Below are 17924 nucleotides of genomic sequence, written 5' to 3' on the forward strand. Positions count from 1 at the left end.
CCCTTTATGCTAGTTCAAGCCATTTTAGCTTAGTTGAAACTCAAGAGAACTAATTAATTACTTCAAGAGTTTATCATCATAAAGCACAAATGAGAGAAGGTCCTAAAAGTAACTGAGTCTATCTCGCTTTAAGCATCCAGATAGTGCAAACCACAGGAGTAGTTAGCAAGGCTATGATGATTCCTTCCAAACGTCAAACTACTAACAGAGACTGCATGATACATGGATCAGAAATCGTTACTCGATGACAATCTATCCACATTGTCTACCAAGTGGGCTTTCCAGCCAGGCCCGCAGCACAAGCTTCCTTTCCACTAAATACAGACCAGCAACTCGGGATGTTGCCTGCAGCTCTTTGCTCTAACTCTTCAAACTGCTGCAGCAATGGGTTTGGCCTCCCTCTGCATGCTGCCTGCCGCAAACCATGAATATTAACTTCTTGCCTCTGTCCCTCAAAGGAAAGTCTACCTGATACACTCTGGCAAGAGGATATAATCCAAGAGGAAAATAAGTTCTTGCCAACCTACCACTCACCAGGTTTCCAGCATGTTGGTTACAATGAGGGAGACAGCAAGGCTAACACAGCCCCTCCATTCTAAAGACTCCTATTCAACTGCTTGTAAATCTCTCACTTTTCCTTCGTACTGCAATTTCTCATGTCTGGGGACCAGCCCGGAAGCAAATTGCTTTTGGAAGGTTTCACAAAGCTCTATTCAGCCCTTTGAGGGAGTTATCTAAATGTGGGGAGGGGGCCCACATTCTCAGCTGTGAAGGCATGGGATGTTTTTCGTATGCTTGAGCAATTCAAAAAGGACTTTGTTTTCAAACTTGGCATGTGTGAGGCCCTGGATGAAGACCAGGACCTTTGACAAGTTTGAAGAAATGGATTTGAAGGAACACAATAAAAGCAGGGCAGCTACCCACTCCCCTACCTCTGCTCCCTCCATAGGCCAACTTCCTTAAGTCCAGGATGAGTCCCCAACAAATCACCCTGTGTATCAGCAGGTCCTCTGCTCAAAAGGGCTCACACTGGTTAATCTTCCACTAAGACATTTCCCTTTGATCTCTCACAGTATCTCTCTGTCTACAGCTATAGCTGTGTCCAAGACCGTTCCTCTCACAGGTAAAATGGAATTCAGGGAGATCTGTGAAATGCCCACTGAAACAGCTCCAGAACTCCCGATAGGAGAGAGAAGGCCCTCGTCCAGCAAGCTGCCTCCCCTCCGGGCTCAGGTGGCCTGCGAGGAGCCCTAGGCATTCTACTTCGCCACTACAAAGGTCTTAACCTTTGCCTGAAATTCCTGAGGCCCCACCAGACACAGGGCAGGAAGAAAGTTGTCGCCTTAGACCAACAATCCCAGAGGACGGAATGGCAGATGGAGGGAGGGACTGTCCTACCTGAGGTACCCGGTTGGCAGTTGCACTGGTAGCCGTTCACCAGGTCGATGCAGCGTCCATCATTCAGGCAGGGGCTGCTGTAGCATTCGTCAATCTGGTCACTACAGATGGCTCCCATGTAGCCGGGGTTGCAGATGCAGGTGTAGGAGTCAATCCCATCCTGGCACTGGCCATGGTGGCAAGGATCCGGGTCACAGTTGTCGATGTTCTCATCACACAGTGTGCCAGTGAAACCTGCAGAAGGAATTTTAGTGAGGAGACTTTGAAACCAGGAAGCATGTGGAGTCTACACATAAAGGCCCTACGACCTTGCACGTCCCACGTCTGGAGCAATTTTCACAGCTGGCCTTGTCTGTTTGATTTAGAATTCTAGCTTGGGGACCCCATGCTCACAGATTCTTGGTGGCGTTTATAGAACTGAAATGCCCAGTGCCTGAGCCCCGGGGTCTGCTGCCGTCTTCTCACTGCTTCCTGGCCTTCAGGGCAGGAAGGTGCTCCACACTTCCTCCTTGCGTGCTGCTCTGAATATCTTTCCTCCCCACCCAGCACACAGGTACTGATCATGGTTTCACGTATTCTGTCTTACAGATTTGAGTCTGGAGAACAGAGATGGAGTCTCAGAGCCCTTCCAAGAGTCTTATGCTAATTTCTAAATACATACTCATTAAATAAAATGATCCACTTATAAAAAGACAATGAGATATGTAAGCGTGCCACAACTGAGGTATAACTTGATCCATGTCCCATCCCACCTCTTCTTAAAAGGCTCAGGTCTTTCCTCCCTTTTGTTTTTTTATACTTATTTTTAATGTATTATGTTTCAGTGGGTGGTGTGGGTGTGTACATGCCATAGCAGTCGTGTGGAAGCCAGGGGACGAAGCTCCCTCCATGAGGTCTGGGAGGGAGACCCATGTCTCCAGGCTTGTGAGGTAGGTGCGGTTGCCGCTGAGCAGCTCAGGCCCTCTCCTGTCCTTTAGACATGAGATCTAGGACCTAACCTCACTGCTGTGAGGTCGTGCACCACAGAAGCAGACTAGAACGTGTCTGGAGCAGCTCCAACAGGAGGCAGTCACTCCTAAGAGGAAGAGGCCACTCAGCAGAGTCCACACCTACAACAGACATCAGCTCTGCACCCCCGTGGGAACAAAGTGTGCTTCCTGAGACCTGAGAGGAATCAGAGGCACAATGCCTAAGCTAAGGGCCTGTTTCTAACCCGTGCTGTGACTCTCCTCATGACTTGTTTGTTGTTTGAGTATGTATTTAGATATTAGTAGCATAACGCTCCCGGAAGGGCGCTGAGACGCCATCTCTGGTCCCCAGACTCAGATTCGTAAGACAGAAACCATAGTCAGTAACTGTGTGCTGGGTGGGGAGGAAAGATATTCAGAGCAGCACGCAAGGAGGAAGTGTGGAGCGCCGTCCTGCCCTGAAGGCCAGGAAGCAGTGAGAAGACGCAGCAGACCCGGGCTCAGGCCCTACCCACTGAGCAGTAGTGGAAGACAGTTGCCCTGCTGGCCCTGATGACAGAGCGCCTGTCACAGGGCTGCGGAGCGTGCTGACACTTACCTGTGGCACACTGGCACTCATAGCCATTCGGGTGATCGATGCACTTGGCCCCATTCAGGCAGGGAGTACTGGAGCAGTCGTCAATGTCGATCTGGCACACTGGTCCTGTGAAACCTGGAAGAGGCCCCAAGGTGACAGACACGTTGGAGACTGACCCCATCTTCCTTCACTGGAACAGTGGGTTGAATCACTGGCAGAGCAAGTGCCATGGGGTCACCCACACCCAGTGCTCTGCACCATCTCCGGGGGAAGCAAGAAGAACTGAGACACTGTGGAAAGGGGGAGTCTCAAGCTAGTAACTGTAGCCCCAGACTGCAAGGACCTTCACTCTGGAGATCAAGTAGAAAAGCCACTGTCCACAGCAGTGGGCTGTATGCCTTCAACATCAGCACAGGCAGAGACCTCGGGAAAATCTGACGTTTGTTGCCGGCCTGGACTTAATGGAACAAATGTCTTGGGATTTAGAAATATGACTCAAAAGGAAAAAATAAAATCTTGCACTTCTGTGAGGTGTGAGCACTCTGAAATATATACACAGACAGGGAGGTCAGGGGCCATTCAAGAACAGACTTGGACTTTGGGCCACAAGAGACTTGGAAGACATACTGGCTAAAACAGCTCCCCACCTCAGCATACACAAAGTCTCTTCCCAAGTAGCTGCTTTAACGACTTCCTCATGCTTGGCCCACACACATTCACCCCACCCCTCCCCCCTTCCTGTGGTCAGCTGGCTTGGTTTTGGAAGAACACAGGGGCAGGTGGCTGGCACTTACCAGGGGGACACAGACACTGGAAGCGATTGACTTTGTCCACACACTGCCCATTGTTTACACACGGGTTGCTCTGGCATTCATTCACCTCCAGTTCACAATGCACACCTTTGAAACCTGCACAAATGGACCACACATGCAGTTCAGACAGAAATAAAGGGACATTCTAGCCAAGAAAGCACAAATGTGCAGAGATAGCTCAAAACCTTTGCAAGCATGAGCAGTTCCTCACAGAAAAAGAGTCTTCACATGATAGAGTAGTCCCAGTAGTGGACAACATGTAGATGCCGTAAGACATTTTTGCCGAGGTGAAGGGGCAGGGATGGGATGGATGTGAAACACCCCTCCCAGGGTCGTGTGCCTGAACACCTGGTCCCAGTTGCTGCAGCATGAGGAGGAGAGGAACCCTGTGGGAGACTCGGCCTCGCTGGGAGAGCAGCGATAATCAGCTTTGTTTTTCTTTCTGTTATCTCTGCTTCTCAACCCACCAAAATCTGAGGAGCTGCCACCACACACCCTGCCCCATGTCTTCCTCTGCAGGATGACTTGTCTATGGTACTTTAATTGGTTCTGTCAGGTATAGCACCACAGTGACAAGAAAAGTGACCAGTGCAAGGGTTAACCCCTGGACACAGCATGTAAACAAGGACTCCCCACATTCTGTGGCCAACTTCTAATTTCTGGAGCCCCCCACTCTCTTCCTAAGGCCAACTGAAGTGGTGCAACGTGAGGTGCAGATCAGGATTAGGAGGAGCTCCCTCTGAGGCTAGAGTGCTGGCTTCCATCATTAACAGAACAGCTGGCCTGTGCTGTTATGTCATCCTGTCTTTGTCCACTGAGGAGCCAGTCACCCCAGGACATAACTGAGGTAGGGTCTCATTCTGGGCAAGCAGAATTAAGTGTGCATTAAGTGTGGTCAACGTCTAGTGAGATGGGATGGCACATGTAATCCATCACGGCATCAGGAAACTCAAGGTTTAGAGGGTTATAGCAAGTAATGGCTTCTGAGGCTTCCCACTATGTGAATCTGGAGGGTGACAGGGTGCTCCGGTTTGATCTGGTCTGCTTTGCTCTAACTATCCCAGTTGTCTCTTCTTTCTCTGCAGTGTTGAGGCTTGGAGAGGGTTCAGGACTCAGCTCTGTTCAATCAGCGGGGGAAGCACATGCTGGCATAGCTGTAGTGCAGGGAGTGGGCTGTCCTGTACACGGCTGGCCATCCCTGCTTACCCGGCATGCAGAGACAGGTGAAGCCTCCGATCTTGTCCAGGCAGGTGGCGTCGTTCTGACAGGGGTCTGAATGACACTCGTTGATGTCCATCTCACAGCGAGGCCCTGCGTAGCCCTTCAGACACTCACAGTGGAAGGCGCCATCTGTATTCACACACTTTCCTGCATGCTCACAAGGGTTACTGTTGGCTGTAACACATAAGAACCAGTTACCAGGACCCATGCCAGAGTTTCCACAAATGCGGATAATGGAGGGCAGTCTGAAGTCTACAATGCAAGGGCCCCATTTTCAATTAAACAAGATCACTCTGTTTTCAGGTTTGCTTGTTAATTTATAGGAAGAAATGACAAGGAGCGATCTCCAAATTTGTGCTGTTTTTTTAACAGGACAAACAGGCAGGACTTTATATTAATTTTATTTCTTTTTAGCTATGTGTATGTATGTATGTCTGAAGCCAGAAGATGTGGTCACAGTCCCTGGATCTGGAGTTGCAAGGAATTGCGAGCTGCCTGCTGTGGGTCCTGGGAATTGAACTTGGGTCCTCTGCAAACATAGTACATGATTAACAGCTGAGCTGTCAGCTCAGCTCAGGAGCTTCTATTAAGAATCAAGTCTAGACCTGCCATTGCATTTAATTCCCAGAACGCATGCACAGGAAAGGTCGACTGTGAATTATGTGCGTAGAACAGGAAAAAGGAATCAAGGTTTGGGTGTAACAGCTGCTAAGTACAAAGCACGCCCACTGAGACACTGCTGAGCAGACGCACCCAGGTCAGGAGAGAGGCCAGGCACTCACCCATAGCACACTCATCCACGTCTTCTGTGCAGTCAGCGCCCTTGTAGCCCTGTGGGCAGGTGCAAATGTACTGCCCATTCAGGGGGTTGGTATCACACAGCGCCCCCTTGTGACAAGGGTTGCTGATACAGGCATCATCCAGATGACACAGGAGCCCTGTTTCAGGATAGAGCAAGAGAACATACACACAAAATCTCTCTTAGAGAAATGCTTTTTCTTTGTCAAAAGCAGGAGAAGCAAACTTAATATCAAGATCTGGAGGCAACATTCCCTTCATCTGATCCTACACTAGGGACATGCCACAGCCCTCAGCTCACAACCTGGGCTCAGGCTGGAGCTCTATGCTAGAGCTCTCAGGCAGGGTGTGTATCTGCAGAGGAAAGCAGGAAAAAGACGTTATCCTGTGGAGAGTACCAGCATTTGCAAACAAAAACAGTTGATGCCCAGTTAAATCTGAAATTCTGGTAAGTGTTCTTGTAAGTATGCTTCCAGTGTTTCATCCGGCATCCTCCTCCTCCAGCGTCACATTCCCTAGTGACTCTGGGCTCACTGGCCATCTTACTAGCCTCGGAACTCAGCATCACCTGTCTATTCTCCAGCGCCCAAGAAATCGCATCAGCACATTCCTGGATCGGGTGCCAGGGGACGGGAGATGTGGCTCTGCCAAGTGCCCAGGAATGAGGAAGTGCAGGAGGGAGGAGGCAGAACTGTTGGGCTTCCTGCTCTGCAGGGTCCTGGTAGGAACCTGATTTTCCAGTCTAGCTCACACAAAGCTACAAGTGTGGCTTTGGGAAAGGCAGAAACACAAAGACGTCTCATGACGGCCAGGTACAGGTTTTCTTGACTGAGGTGTCTTCTAATAGGTTTGCCTGAACAGTGCTCTGCTACTCCTAAAACTAGATGCTGTCCAAAAACAAGGTCAACGGTGCCTGCTAAGAGTTCTTCCCAAGGGACTCCAAGTCTCTTAGGAAGAGGAACACAGGGGAAACACACTCTTCTGAATAAATGGGTATTTCATCCTAAATTGACTCTGAGTCCATGGATTGGTCATCTAGTCTGGATTTCTGGGCTGCTTCTCTGGCTAGAGTTGTGAGGAATTCTCCTGGAGCTGAATGTCTAGGGAAGATGACTAGCCCTTCACTACAGACTGCATTCCAGAATGGTCCTGTGTGATCTCCCCCAAGACTGCAACAAGGCAGGTGCCATGTGGAAGAGAAGGCCAGAGTGTGTATGCTCACAGCCTCCGGCCTCCTCCACCTCCAGCTCGGTTGTTCTGTTGGCCTTACCTGCCTTTCCCTCTGGACAAAGGCAGGAGAAGGAGGCCACACGGTCAATACAGGTGGAGCCTGGCGTGCAGGAAGCGAAGGCACAGTCATCGATGTTCTCGCTGCAGTCATCCCCACTCCAGCCGTTCACACACACGCAGCCGTAGCCTCCATTGCGGTTGGTGCAAGTGCCTCCATTCTGACAAGCATTGGGCTGCAGCAGACACTCATCCACGTCTTCCGTGCAGAACTGCCCTTTTGGGGGGAAGATGCTGGGTTAGGACCCGTACGTCATAAATGATTTGGACCCTAACAGCCCTTGATTGAGCTGCCTGAGGCTGATGTAAATTACGAGATTTAAGGTGACCCCGAGTTATCCAAATGACACTAACCAGAACACAAATGGCCTTTCTAGCAGCTCTGACAGCATGGAAACTTATCCAGCTAGCCAAGTAAAGGCAAACTCTGTAGGTGCCTTGTCTTAGCTCAATTCTTGGCCCAAGAAATAGAAGGCAGGGTGGGGAGATGGCTCTGCAACCAGAGCCCTCACCGGCCGCTCTTCGCAGAGACCAGGGTTTGATTCCCAGCACCCAGACTGGCTTCCTGACTTCTAACAGTTTTAAAAGTTAGGATGAACAAGAATATAGGGAAAAGATTTAAAACAAAGCCCCAGTAAAGTATAGATGTGAAAGAAAAAGCCAAGAAGAGTGAGAATAGAAAAGTGTCTCACCCCAAGGGGCACGGTCCACCCAACTCTCTCACCCCGAGGGGCACGGCCCACCCAAGTGTCTCCCCCTAGGGCACGGTCCACCCAGTGCAGCAGAAGCTGAATGAGACCCACTGTGCTGTCTGACAGACTAAAGGACCCCTGGTGCGCATGTGTCACACAGATGTGCTATGAGTTGCCAGCTACCATGGGAGGGACACTGGGCACAGAACAAGGAAATGTTTTGTATTCCTTACAACTCGAGTTCATGACCCACAAGAGCAGTTTAGTCTCAGGCCACCTGGATTATAAGACAAATTAATACACTGGTCTTCTTGGAACTATTTTAAAACCAGTTTTTGCTTCAAAGGCTACCAAAATTAGATTATCTGAAGTCTCTAAATCATAACAAATTCTAAAACCAAACAACAACAGAATCACTCATCCCCCTTTGTACATAAATAAACAAATAACCTCAATGGTCAACTGAGGGGGGCATTCTGATTAGGAATCTACCTATGGAAAAAAAATCACAGAATGTTTCAATTTTAAAAATACACATGCCTTAATCCCAGCACTTGGGAGGCAGAGGCTGGTGGATTTTTGTGAGTTTGAGTCCAGTCTGACCCATAAAGCAAGTCCAGGACAGCCAGGGCTATACAGAGAAACCCTGTCTCCAAAGCTAATTTTTAATTTACTAGATTAATTTTAATTAATTAAAAATACTAAAGCTACTCAAAGTCCCCAGAATACCTCCCAAGTCAGATAACTGCAGAAGGCACACCCTGTGCCCGGCTATGGCACCTTCACTTCAGGCTTGTGCTATGAGCTTGACCCAACCTGTCTGACCTACCACACTTCAGCCTAGTCTGGCCTTCATCCCCTCTACTACAGAGTCAATATAACTGTCACACTCGCTTGGTCAGGAGTATGTACTCCTCTCCTGCTACCTTGCTGCAAACAATCTGTCTGGGGCTTCTTGTGTCTTTCCAGCATAGACCATTCATCACCTTGCTGACAGGATGGATGTGGATATTTGGGGTCTGTCCTAAGACCTTCCTGCTCCTCCCCTTGCTTCACCTGCAGGGCCTCTGAGACAGCACTTAGACTACACATGATCTGGCCCTACTGCTGGATGCAGGATGGGCATCTGACCCAAGTTACATCACTGTGTCTCTTTCCATTACTGGACTGAAAACACCATGCCGCAGCATGGAGAGACTGGCTAAGGCAGGAAAGGACTACGGTGACACGAACGTGCAGAGTGAAGTATAACACCATCACGGCACTCAGACTGCTGGCTCCTGTCCCCCTGAGTCAGCTGACTGTGAGCCCTCCAGCAGCACACAGATCTCAGAAGGCTCTCCGTGCAGCAAGTTTCCTGATTTGAAAGAAGCTCTACCAATTGTATCAAAAGTATCAATGACTCCAGACAGACTAATGGAGAAGGGGAGGGAGTAAGGGACCAACGAGTGGAAGAGAAAAGAGATGGATGGATGGATGGATGGATGGATGGATGGATGGACGGATAACAGGGTGAACGGAGTGAATGAGTGAGGTGGTAAGCAAAGCGGTGAAAGGCTGAATGAGTGAATAACTAAGGAAGAAAGGGAAGGAGGAAGTGATGAAGGGAGGGGGAGGAGTAAAGGGGAGAAGGCGAGAGCAACAGGGTGAAGGCAGAAGAGCTCAGAGCGCGAACACCCACCCCAGGGTAGATGATGTCATTCAGTCCCAAACATTTGCTCCCTTTTGCTTCTAGCAAAAATGCTACTTCAAAGAGTGACAGCTGTGTTATTAGGATTTGGGCAGGGCTAGGAAATTAATACATGACCACGGAGTAGGTAAAGAGCTGTGTAAACTGGGTAATTGCTGAGTCTAACCCATTACACTTACACTAAACAGACAGCTGTGCTGCCCCTGAACCACACTGACATGTGGAATGCAGGCATGGTCCATGTCATCATTCTTTAGTGAGGCAGTCTAAATCTGGGCATGAGACACTGTATGTTTAAAGATATATTTTATACATGCTATTGTAAGAGAGACTGGGAAGAAAGAAAAAGTAGGTAAAATAATATTTCCTTGGAAAAGAAACCTGACACTCCTGGGAAGCGATACTAATAGCTGGATTGTCTACAATGAAGCAGACATTGTGAGCTGTCACCAAAACCATGTCATTTATAACTGAACGACAACAGGCTCAGAGGAGCCGCTGCAGGCAGCGAGCAGGGGCAGGAAAGCTGGGCTTGTAACTGGTCCACCTTGCACTAAACCTAACATAGACTTGTGGTGTGAGGCTGACCATAGCAGACCAGCCCTACACGCCGTATCTTCCCAAGGGCAGAGGCATGGGAGGTAGGGAGGTGAAGACCAAGACCATGAGTCACTCTGCTGGATTAGGGGAAGCTTACAGCTGCACAGCACTGCCTGAAATGGAAACGTGCTTGAGGGGTGGCACTCACGCCTCTTCAGTGGACTCGATCTGAATATCCGTTTGATACTGCTAGCTGGACATGAAATCTGGATGGCTAAGGGCACACGCCAGCTTCCAGGTGATTTTCTGCAAACCAGGTTGCTTTTTTTCTAAGGTTGTAGAACAAGAACTTCCTAGGCTCCTTTCAGATAGTTTTCTCCCCTCCTTCATACAAGTCTGTCACCAAGTTCTATGATCAAAAATGCTGACAACAGTAGCTGGGATAGTTACTACAATCTCTTGCTCCGAAATTTCCAGAAGAATGTCTCCTAGGATACTGCACTTCATGTCCACATCTGCTTTGAGTAAGAGAAAACCCAGGCAGAAGCCCACGGTGAGAGAAAGTGAGGCTCACAGCGAGGAAGCTTCCCAAGTTCAGTGAGTGCTGACACCAAAGCCTCTATCAGACCAACTCCGAACCAGATCTCTTCCCCCAGCCCAGGCCCTTCTGTGGCAGGCGGTACTGGGGATCGAACCCAGGACCTTGCACATGCTAAACAAATGCTCTATCAGTCAGCGACATCTTCAGCACTGGTCCCTGCCCCCAGCTCCTCAGTACGGTGAGATCCCCAGCTGTCTGAGATAAAGACCAACCTAGCAAAGCAGCAGAGCAGAGAGGCCATGAGATTAGGAGGGAAAATGTCGGCATTTGCAGGAACACTGGGTGTACGCTCTCTGGTCATTTAGCTTTTCCCACTCCCAACAACAAAGCACTTGCCTTTGTGGGAGGAAGGAGGCTTACTTCAGAAGGAAGACACAACACAGGCAGGTTCAAAAGACAGCAAATGAATGGCAATGTACTCTCCTGATGGGGATTTAAAAGGCTGGAGATGGTTTAAGACTTCAAATTTGAATATGACCTCTGGACCCACGTAACAGGTGAAGAACAGTTGGGGAAAGACAAGATTGGCAGTAAAGGGGATGAAGTCAAGTGAAGACAAGTGACGCTTAGCAGGAAGAGAGGGACAACACCGAGTCAGGAGCTACTTAGCAAATCAAAGTGTGCAGTGGGAAGGGAGACTTGTGCTGGTGCCCAGCCCCAGTCTTGGCAACACTGTCATCTGGGTCAACACAAACTATGCTGCGAACTCCCCAGCAGACTGCAGAGCGAGGCGAGGCAAGTCTTCAGAGGACAATGATCACCGCAGTAATGTTCACTTGGAGATGCTGCAGGCTGCCTCCACGTAACCCTGGGACCAGAGCAACGGGCTGCTCAGGCCGTCTCCACCCTCGGGCAGAAGGAAAAGAGCAGGGCTTGTGTTCTAACTGGATCACAGAGGCCCCGACTCATCTGCTCCGAGATGTCACACTCGCCAGTCTGCGGCTGGAGACTTTAAACACTGACACCCGCTGAAGCTACTGGAAACGTCCTCACTTGTCCCGGTGCATATAGTCACATAAGCCTCGCCCTGGCTCAGACATCTCTGACCATCAACAGCTTCCAGCAGCTCCTCGAATGCTGGGTTCTGTCCTATGGCAGGGGCTCTGCACCTCCTATGCTCTCTACCCCTTCCGATCCACAGGGTCAGCTACTCACCATCCCTCAGACCTTGCTCCCGACTCAACCACATCTCCACATGCCCATCTCCCCGTGACTCACCACTGCCACCATCCCAATCATCTGTCCTGGCACCTGGCAAAGCTGGACTTTATCCCACAGACCCTCATCTCTCTTCCCATTAGACTACAGGTTTCACAAGGAGAAGGTCTGGTCTACCATTTCCTTCAGAATGTATGCCACGTACACCTGGGCTTCGTGGAAAAAGACTTCAGACAGCAACATACCTGATTGTGTTCTAGATGTGCAGAGAAGTATGCTGACCTGCCCAACTGAGAACAGCTCTTTACAGAAGGACTGGAGACACTGATTCAAAGTGGAAAGATGTGCCTCACCAGGGGACTGTCCGACTGCTACAGAAGTTAACTTCCAGAATGGGGAAGGAATCTGAGCTGACTGCTGAGGGGCAGGAGGACTGAGAAGCTTGGAAGAGTTGAAGGGAGCTCGGTGGTGCTGCAGGGGAAGGCCCCCCCACCAACCCACCAGTAGTGAATCAGGCCCTGTGCTGGTTTGCAGGAGTTGGGCCATCTTACCGCTCTAGCCAAATGAGCCATGACCCAGTAACCACAGGCACCATTTGCAGCTGTAACAGGCCAGGGTTCAAGGAACTCATACTTTTCAACGCACCACACAAAAACCATCACTCTGACATGCAGTTACCAGGGATGGGATGAGGGAAGGGGAGGCCACTTAGGGAGACAGAGAACGGCCTGCCGAGCCTTGAGCTCTAAAGATGCTGTCCCCAGCCCCCCATCTGTGGACTTCAAGATCTGCAGGGAATATATTTCATCGCATCAGCAAGCACATTAAGAGTCAACACAAATTTTGACAACAATCCCCACACAAGAAACATAAAGTTTAGTTTGACTGTCCCTGACCCTGTTCCCTTCCTTTCTATGGTAAATTCAAGACTATGTCACCTCTAGCACATCCTTTCAGCCCACAATCACCAAGCCCTCGAGTTCCAGAGCTTCTATCTTCAGGCCTCAGAGAGCGTTTCTCCAGCTTTAGTCTACAGACTTTCTCTCTAGCTTATTTCTCAAGTTAAGGAGCAGAGGAAAAGCCAGGCTACTGTACAGGCCTAGAGGACTCACAGTGGTGGAACTAGTTGTCTACAGTGTGCATGCAACCTGAAGAAGCACAGGCCCTTGCTCCCTGGGAGGGTGGAAGTGGCTAAGGTATGGAGGGAGAAGGGAAGTAACAGAACTAATTCCACACTTCTCCTTCAGGACTCCTCAAAAACCTTCTTTCCTGCATCATGACCAATGCGATTTTCTAGAGGGCTTCCAGAATGATCGTAACCTATAAACTGTATTGAGCCACCTACTTCTCTGAGCCCTCTGATGGCATCTCTGTGGGATACGATCCTAGCACTTGTGTTTTCTGCACCAGCTCTTCCACTTCTTTGTCCAAGCCTCCCAATGGTCGCAGTGCTTCACCTTGACACCAGGACGAGTAGTGTCAATGCCTGGGGACATTCTACCCTGCCCTCCCCACATAACTCTTACAGTCTACTTCTGAGCTGTCATCTTCCCCCAGACACCTTTTGTACCTAAACAAAATTAATTTTCCCCACTAACAGATCTCTTTCACACCCTCTACTAATGCTGTCAGGCATTCCCTACAGATCAGATTTTATACATAGTCAGATTATTATTTTCCACTATTGTTTACTTCAGACCAGAAACCTTATAGAGAAATAAATGGTGGCGGCCATTACCTCATTGCTGAATCCCCAGAGCTCAGCATAGAGCCCAGATAATAATTCCCAGGATGCTTATGTATTAAGTGATTTGTCTGAATTCTTTTTTATCGTAATTTCAATAGAGTAAGAGCCTTGCTCCCCATCAGCACTGGAGGGGGTCTGTTCTGTTCACTCCCCAGTCTCCTTTTGTCCTTATCTACACACTGGTCAGCTCAGGAACTCCTCATCCAGTCCCTTGCCCTGTTTGTTAAACAGCTTCTCAGTGAGACACCAAGTTCCCCTTGCCTCTGTTCTAATCTACTACACTAGATTCAAGAGCATCCATGTTGTGATGACTTTTTTCTTCTTAACTGAAGCCCATCCCGTCCCTAAAGCCATCTTTCAAGATAGCGGCCTCCTGCAGTCCTCCTCTGTGTAAGGGTGCATGGAGAGAGGCCCAGTCTTCCAATTACTGGCCTCCAACGGTAAAAAACGTGCGATTAAATTGTTTCTAGGTGCCGGACATCTCTGTATGTTCTTTCCATTTATTGCCAAACATCATCTTTTCAAGTGGTGAGCACAATTTACAAAAGTTCTCAGCAAAGAATCCAGGGGGTCAAAGGCGTCAGAGACCACCAGAAAATCTAATGTCCCTATTCATTCATTGCCTCACCCCCCCCCCATCCCCACCACACACACAGACCGTGTCACATCTGGACTATCTGTACTGGGACTATCCACGAACAAAGCAGCCCTGGCTTCTACCCTGTAGACTCTGAGGAAAAGCGTAGATATGCCCACACAAACAACGATAGTACAGGGTGCCAAGTATTTTAGTGGGTACCTGTTCCCTCAGGAGAACAGAGAGCAAGAGAACAAAACCGGGAAGTGAAGCCTGGGCGACATACGGCAGAGCAGGCTGTCAAGAGTGTATGTGTGGGTGGAGGGAGGGGTGGAGGACACGTCTGGCAGCATGGTGTGATGTACGTAGGTTTGAGTGACGAGGGAGCATGGCTCATTTGAGGTAACAGAAAGGAAGGGGTGCAGCTGAATTACAAGACGTGCACGGGTAGTGGGGAGATGCGGCGAGCGCGGGTTCCACAGAGAACAAGGAGCCTCACCAAAGCACTGAAGCAAAGAAGCACACATCCAACGTGTGTTTCAGAGAGCCTGCCCTGCAACTCCACCTCACCCCTCCAGGTCAACAGCAACTTAAACAACAGAGGCCTCGCAGGCCGCTGTGGCCACTATAGCAACAAGAGAGTCTGCGGTGCATCTGGGGCAAACTCCGGATGCAATGGCACCAAAGTACAGCTGGGCTCAACCTCTGTGGGGAGCTGAGGCAGAGCTGGCATTCAGGAGGCTGGCCCCTGGCACAGAGGCCTCTCCAGAGAGGAAGGCGGTGCCAAGCTTCAGCCTCCCCACTGGAAGGCCCAGCATTGGCTCCATCCCCACTTCTGTAGGTTCCTCCCTTCTAAGCCAATCGACACAGGAGAGCCCTTTCCTCACAGGGAGGCTCAGGGTGAGGGGATCCAAACAGCCCGGAATTTCTCTATTTACAGACAAGCAGTTACTCTGCAGAATGAGCATGGGACTATTAAAAGGCTCTGCAATATAAAGTGTGGATGTGTGCCACATGCGATTAGATAAAGAGCACACTGGAAAAATACCCATTGCCAGGAACTAGTACACTGAGAACGATCTCAAGACACTGACAAACTCGGGTTCTAAAACAACACAGAACAGCAGGGCCAGTGGAAGGGGCTGAGAAGCAGCAAGGACAGGAAGGATGGAGATAATTGTGAATCACAAGAAAACAAGAATGCACTACAAATAAAACTCAGGGTCACGGGCTGTGAAGGACGGAAGACAAGAAACTATAAATTGGGGTTACAAGAGGAGAGTTTGAGATGTTCTCACAAGATGCAAAGGAAAAGGAAAAGGGAGAGGAGTTGATCTCTGTGGGAGGGAAAGATGACCTTTAAGGGCTTACAAAGAGAACAGCGAGAACAGCAATGCTGACCATCAAGGAGGAAGAAACATGTCTGATGCTACACCCCCACCCTGGACTCATCAGCGCCTAAAGTCTCCACTTAAGTTGGTGAACCAAGAAGTCTATACTAGCAAAATGCTCTCATACATGAAGACTGAGCCAAGAGAGCTCCCAGAGTGCACCACTGCACCTCCTGAAAAAACATCACATCACGCACAGTTACTTAATTGACTGAAAACTCAGCCAAAATGAGGAAGGCACACATGCACGCTCTTGCACACACACACACATACACACACACTCGCTCACACACACACACACACACACATACACACACACTCGCACACACACACACACACACACAGATAGCTGTAGCATAACTGACTAGCTGCACCAACGCTGTATTAACAGCCGAGATGTTAAGAAGATGCACTAAGATTTCAAAGGTCCTAACTATACTATAAGGTGAACTCTTAAACCCAGATTACAAATGGAAAACCCACGGAGGACAGGAAAGGTAATCAGAGCCAGGAGACACTCTTCACCCCTGCAAGAGCTGCTCCGTCAAAAAGACAGCCAGTAGCAAACACTGAGTAGAATGTGGAGAGTGAGGGGAAAGGGGACTCCTGCACCCTGTTGACAGGAATGCCTCTCAGTATGGAAGCTACTCACAGTCTGAAACTAGAACTACCAGGAGCTAGAGAGATGGCTCAGCAGTTAAGAGCACTGGCTGCTCTTCCAGAGGAACTGGGTTCAAGTCCCAGCACCCACATGGTGGCTCACAACCATCTGTAACTCTATTTCCAGGGTGTCCAACGCTTTCTTGTAGCCTCCATGGGTACTGCATGCACATGGAACATACACATACATACAAGCAAAGCACCCATACACATAAAAATTAAAGAAAAAATGGAACTACCATGTGATCCAACAACCCCACACAGGGAAATGAAACCAGTATATCATGAAGACATCCGTTTCCAAGTTTACTAAAGTACTGTTCACAACAGTCAAGAGACAGAGACGACAGAATTTTCTATCAACTGACAATGCACACAAAAATGTGTTATGTGCACATCACAGGCTGAGTCAGTCATGTACGGAATACATGTGATCAGGGCTGCAGAGACAGCAGGTGTTAAGCTCACACTGGTCTCCCAGAGCACCTGCGTTCAAGTCCCACCACCGACGACCACCTGTCACTCCAGCAACAATGAGTATTGTACACCCCTGACTCTGGAGGCAACTTCCCTCACATGCATGTACACTCACACGCACGTACCCACATGGAAGATATGTCATATTGTTTTTCTTAAAAAAAAAAAAAAAAAAAAAAAAGAATGTGACCACTCGACCATCCTGGTTATCACTTACCCAGGAGCTGTCACTTATTAAAAATGGTCCAGGAGTCTTACATACATTAAGACCAGCAATCTACCAGCTAAGCTGAATCTATAAGCCAGATGGAGCAGCAGAGTACTACAGAAGCTATGGTAGAGGCAGGCAGAGGTGGGCAGGTGAAGCATTCTTGTGGGATAGCCTGTGACTCAGTGGTGCCTTGGACAAAACTCTCTTCCAATCTCTTCCCTCCCCCTTTCTTAAGCTTCCTTCTCTGCATCAACTTCCTCCTCCATTTTCTCAATGTGAATGCCTGTCCCAATTCAGGATCCAATCTTATTTACTCACTGGAAAAACTCACGAACCTAATAGATTCTCACGGAAACTCACTGCCCCTACCCCCATGCCCCCAAAAAAAGATCTGAGCTCTAAGCCTGCTTCTATCTGCCTCAACTCCTCTATTCTGGCTTCCTACTGATGTTTTCTGAAAACTTAGTTCAAAGTCATTATCATCTCTACTGTATTTTCCCCTCTCTGCCGTGAATCCCACACTTTCCTATGAGAGTCAAAGCATAGACGGTTTGCTTTTCTCAGTCCGCACTGGGAATGTTAATTCTAACCCTCACCACACCTCTTTCTGAATCTGTCTCCTTCATGTTTCCTATCTCTTTTTGTGATTACATGCATGGTTTCTTCTTTTGACAAGCTTACGAGGTAGAAGTTGTCTGACTTTGTGCTCTGTAGACTCTCAGAGTACCCTAGACTGCGAGTTGTTCAGTAGGTGTCCGCTCCTGAGCTTCCACACTGCCATTCCATAGGGGCTTATAAACTTGGCATAGGCCGCTGGCCATGGGGCAGGAGGCCTTCCTGGCCTGACCTGTGCTGCACATGCACTTGGCCTCCTATCAGCTTTAAAGGGGCCTCGTGGTTGTGGATGCCTCAGGTGATCACCCTGGAGATCTGTCCAACAGACAGGAAACCAAGACTGGGGGTGGGAAGGCAGCGCTCCAGAAGGTGGGCTGGTGATCAAGTTCTAACAACTGGTGGACAGCAAAGAAGTGGAGGGAGGGATGCTTTCCCATCTACTCATACAGAGTACCTTGGCCTAAAATAGGATTCATTTCTGCTCCATCCCTATAGTCTTACACA

General features: G+C 49.1%; 1 protein-coding gene across 1 annotated transcript in view; it reads right to left on the reverse strand.

Annotated features, from left to right (window-relative positions):
- Positions 1–17924, reverse strand: part of Notch2 (notch receptor 2) — a 134406-nt gene that overhangs the window by 44090 nt on the left and 72392 nt on the right. The window contains exons 6-11 of the mRNA XM_032897648.1: positions 7045–7278; positions 5759–5914; positions 4962–5150; positions 3738–3851; positions 2965–3078; positions 1399–1632 (exon numbers count right to left, since the gene is read on the reverse strand). Coding sequence (XP_032753539.1) covers positions 1399–1632; positions 2965–3078; positions 3738–3851; positions 4962–5150; positions 5759–5914; positions 7045–7278 — 1041 coding nt within the window. The remainder of the gene's footprint in view (positions 1–1398; positions 1633–2964; positions 3079–3737; positions 3852–4961; positions 5151–5758; positions 5915–7044; positions 7279–17924) is intronic.

The sequence above is a fragment of the Rattus rattus genome, chromosome 3, assembly GCF_011064425.1.
Source record: "Rattus rattus isolate New Zealand chromosome 3, Rrattus_CSIRO_v1, whole genome shotgun sequence".
In the NCBI taxonomy this organism is placed as follows: domain Eukaryota; kingdom Metazoa; phylum Chordata; class Mammalia; order Rodentia; family Muridae; genus Rattus; species Rattus rattus.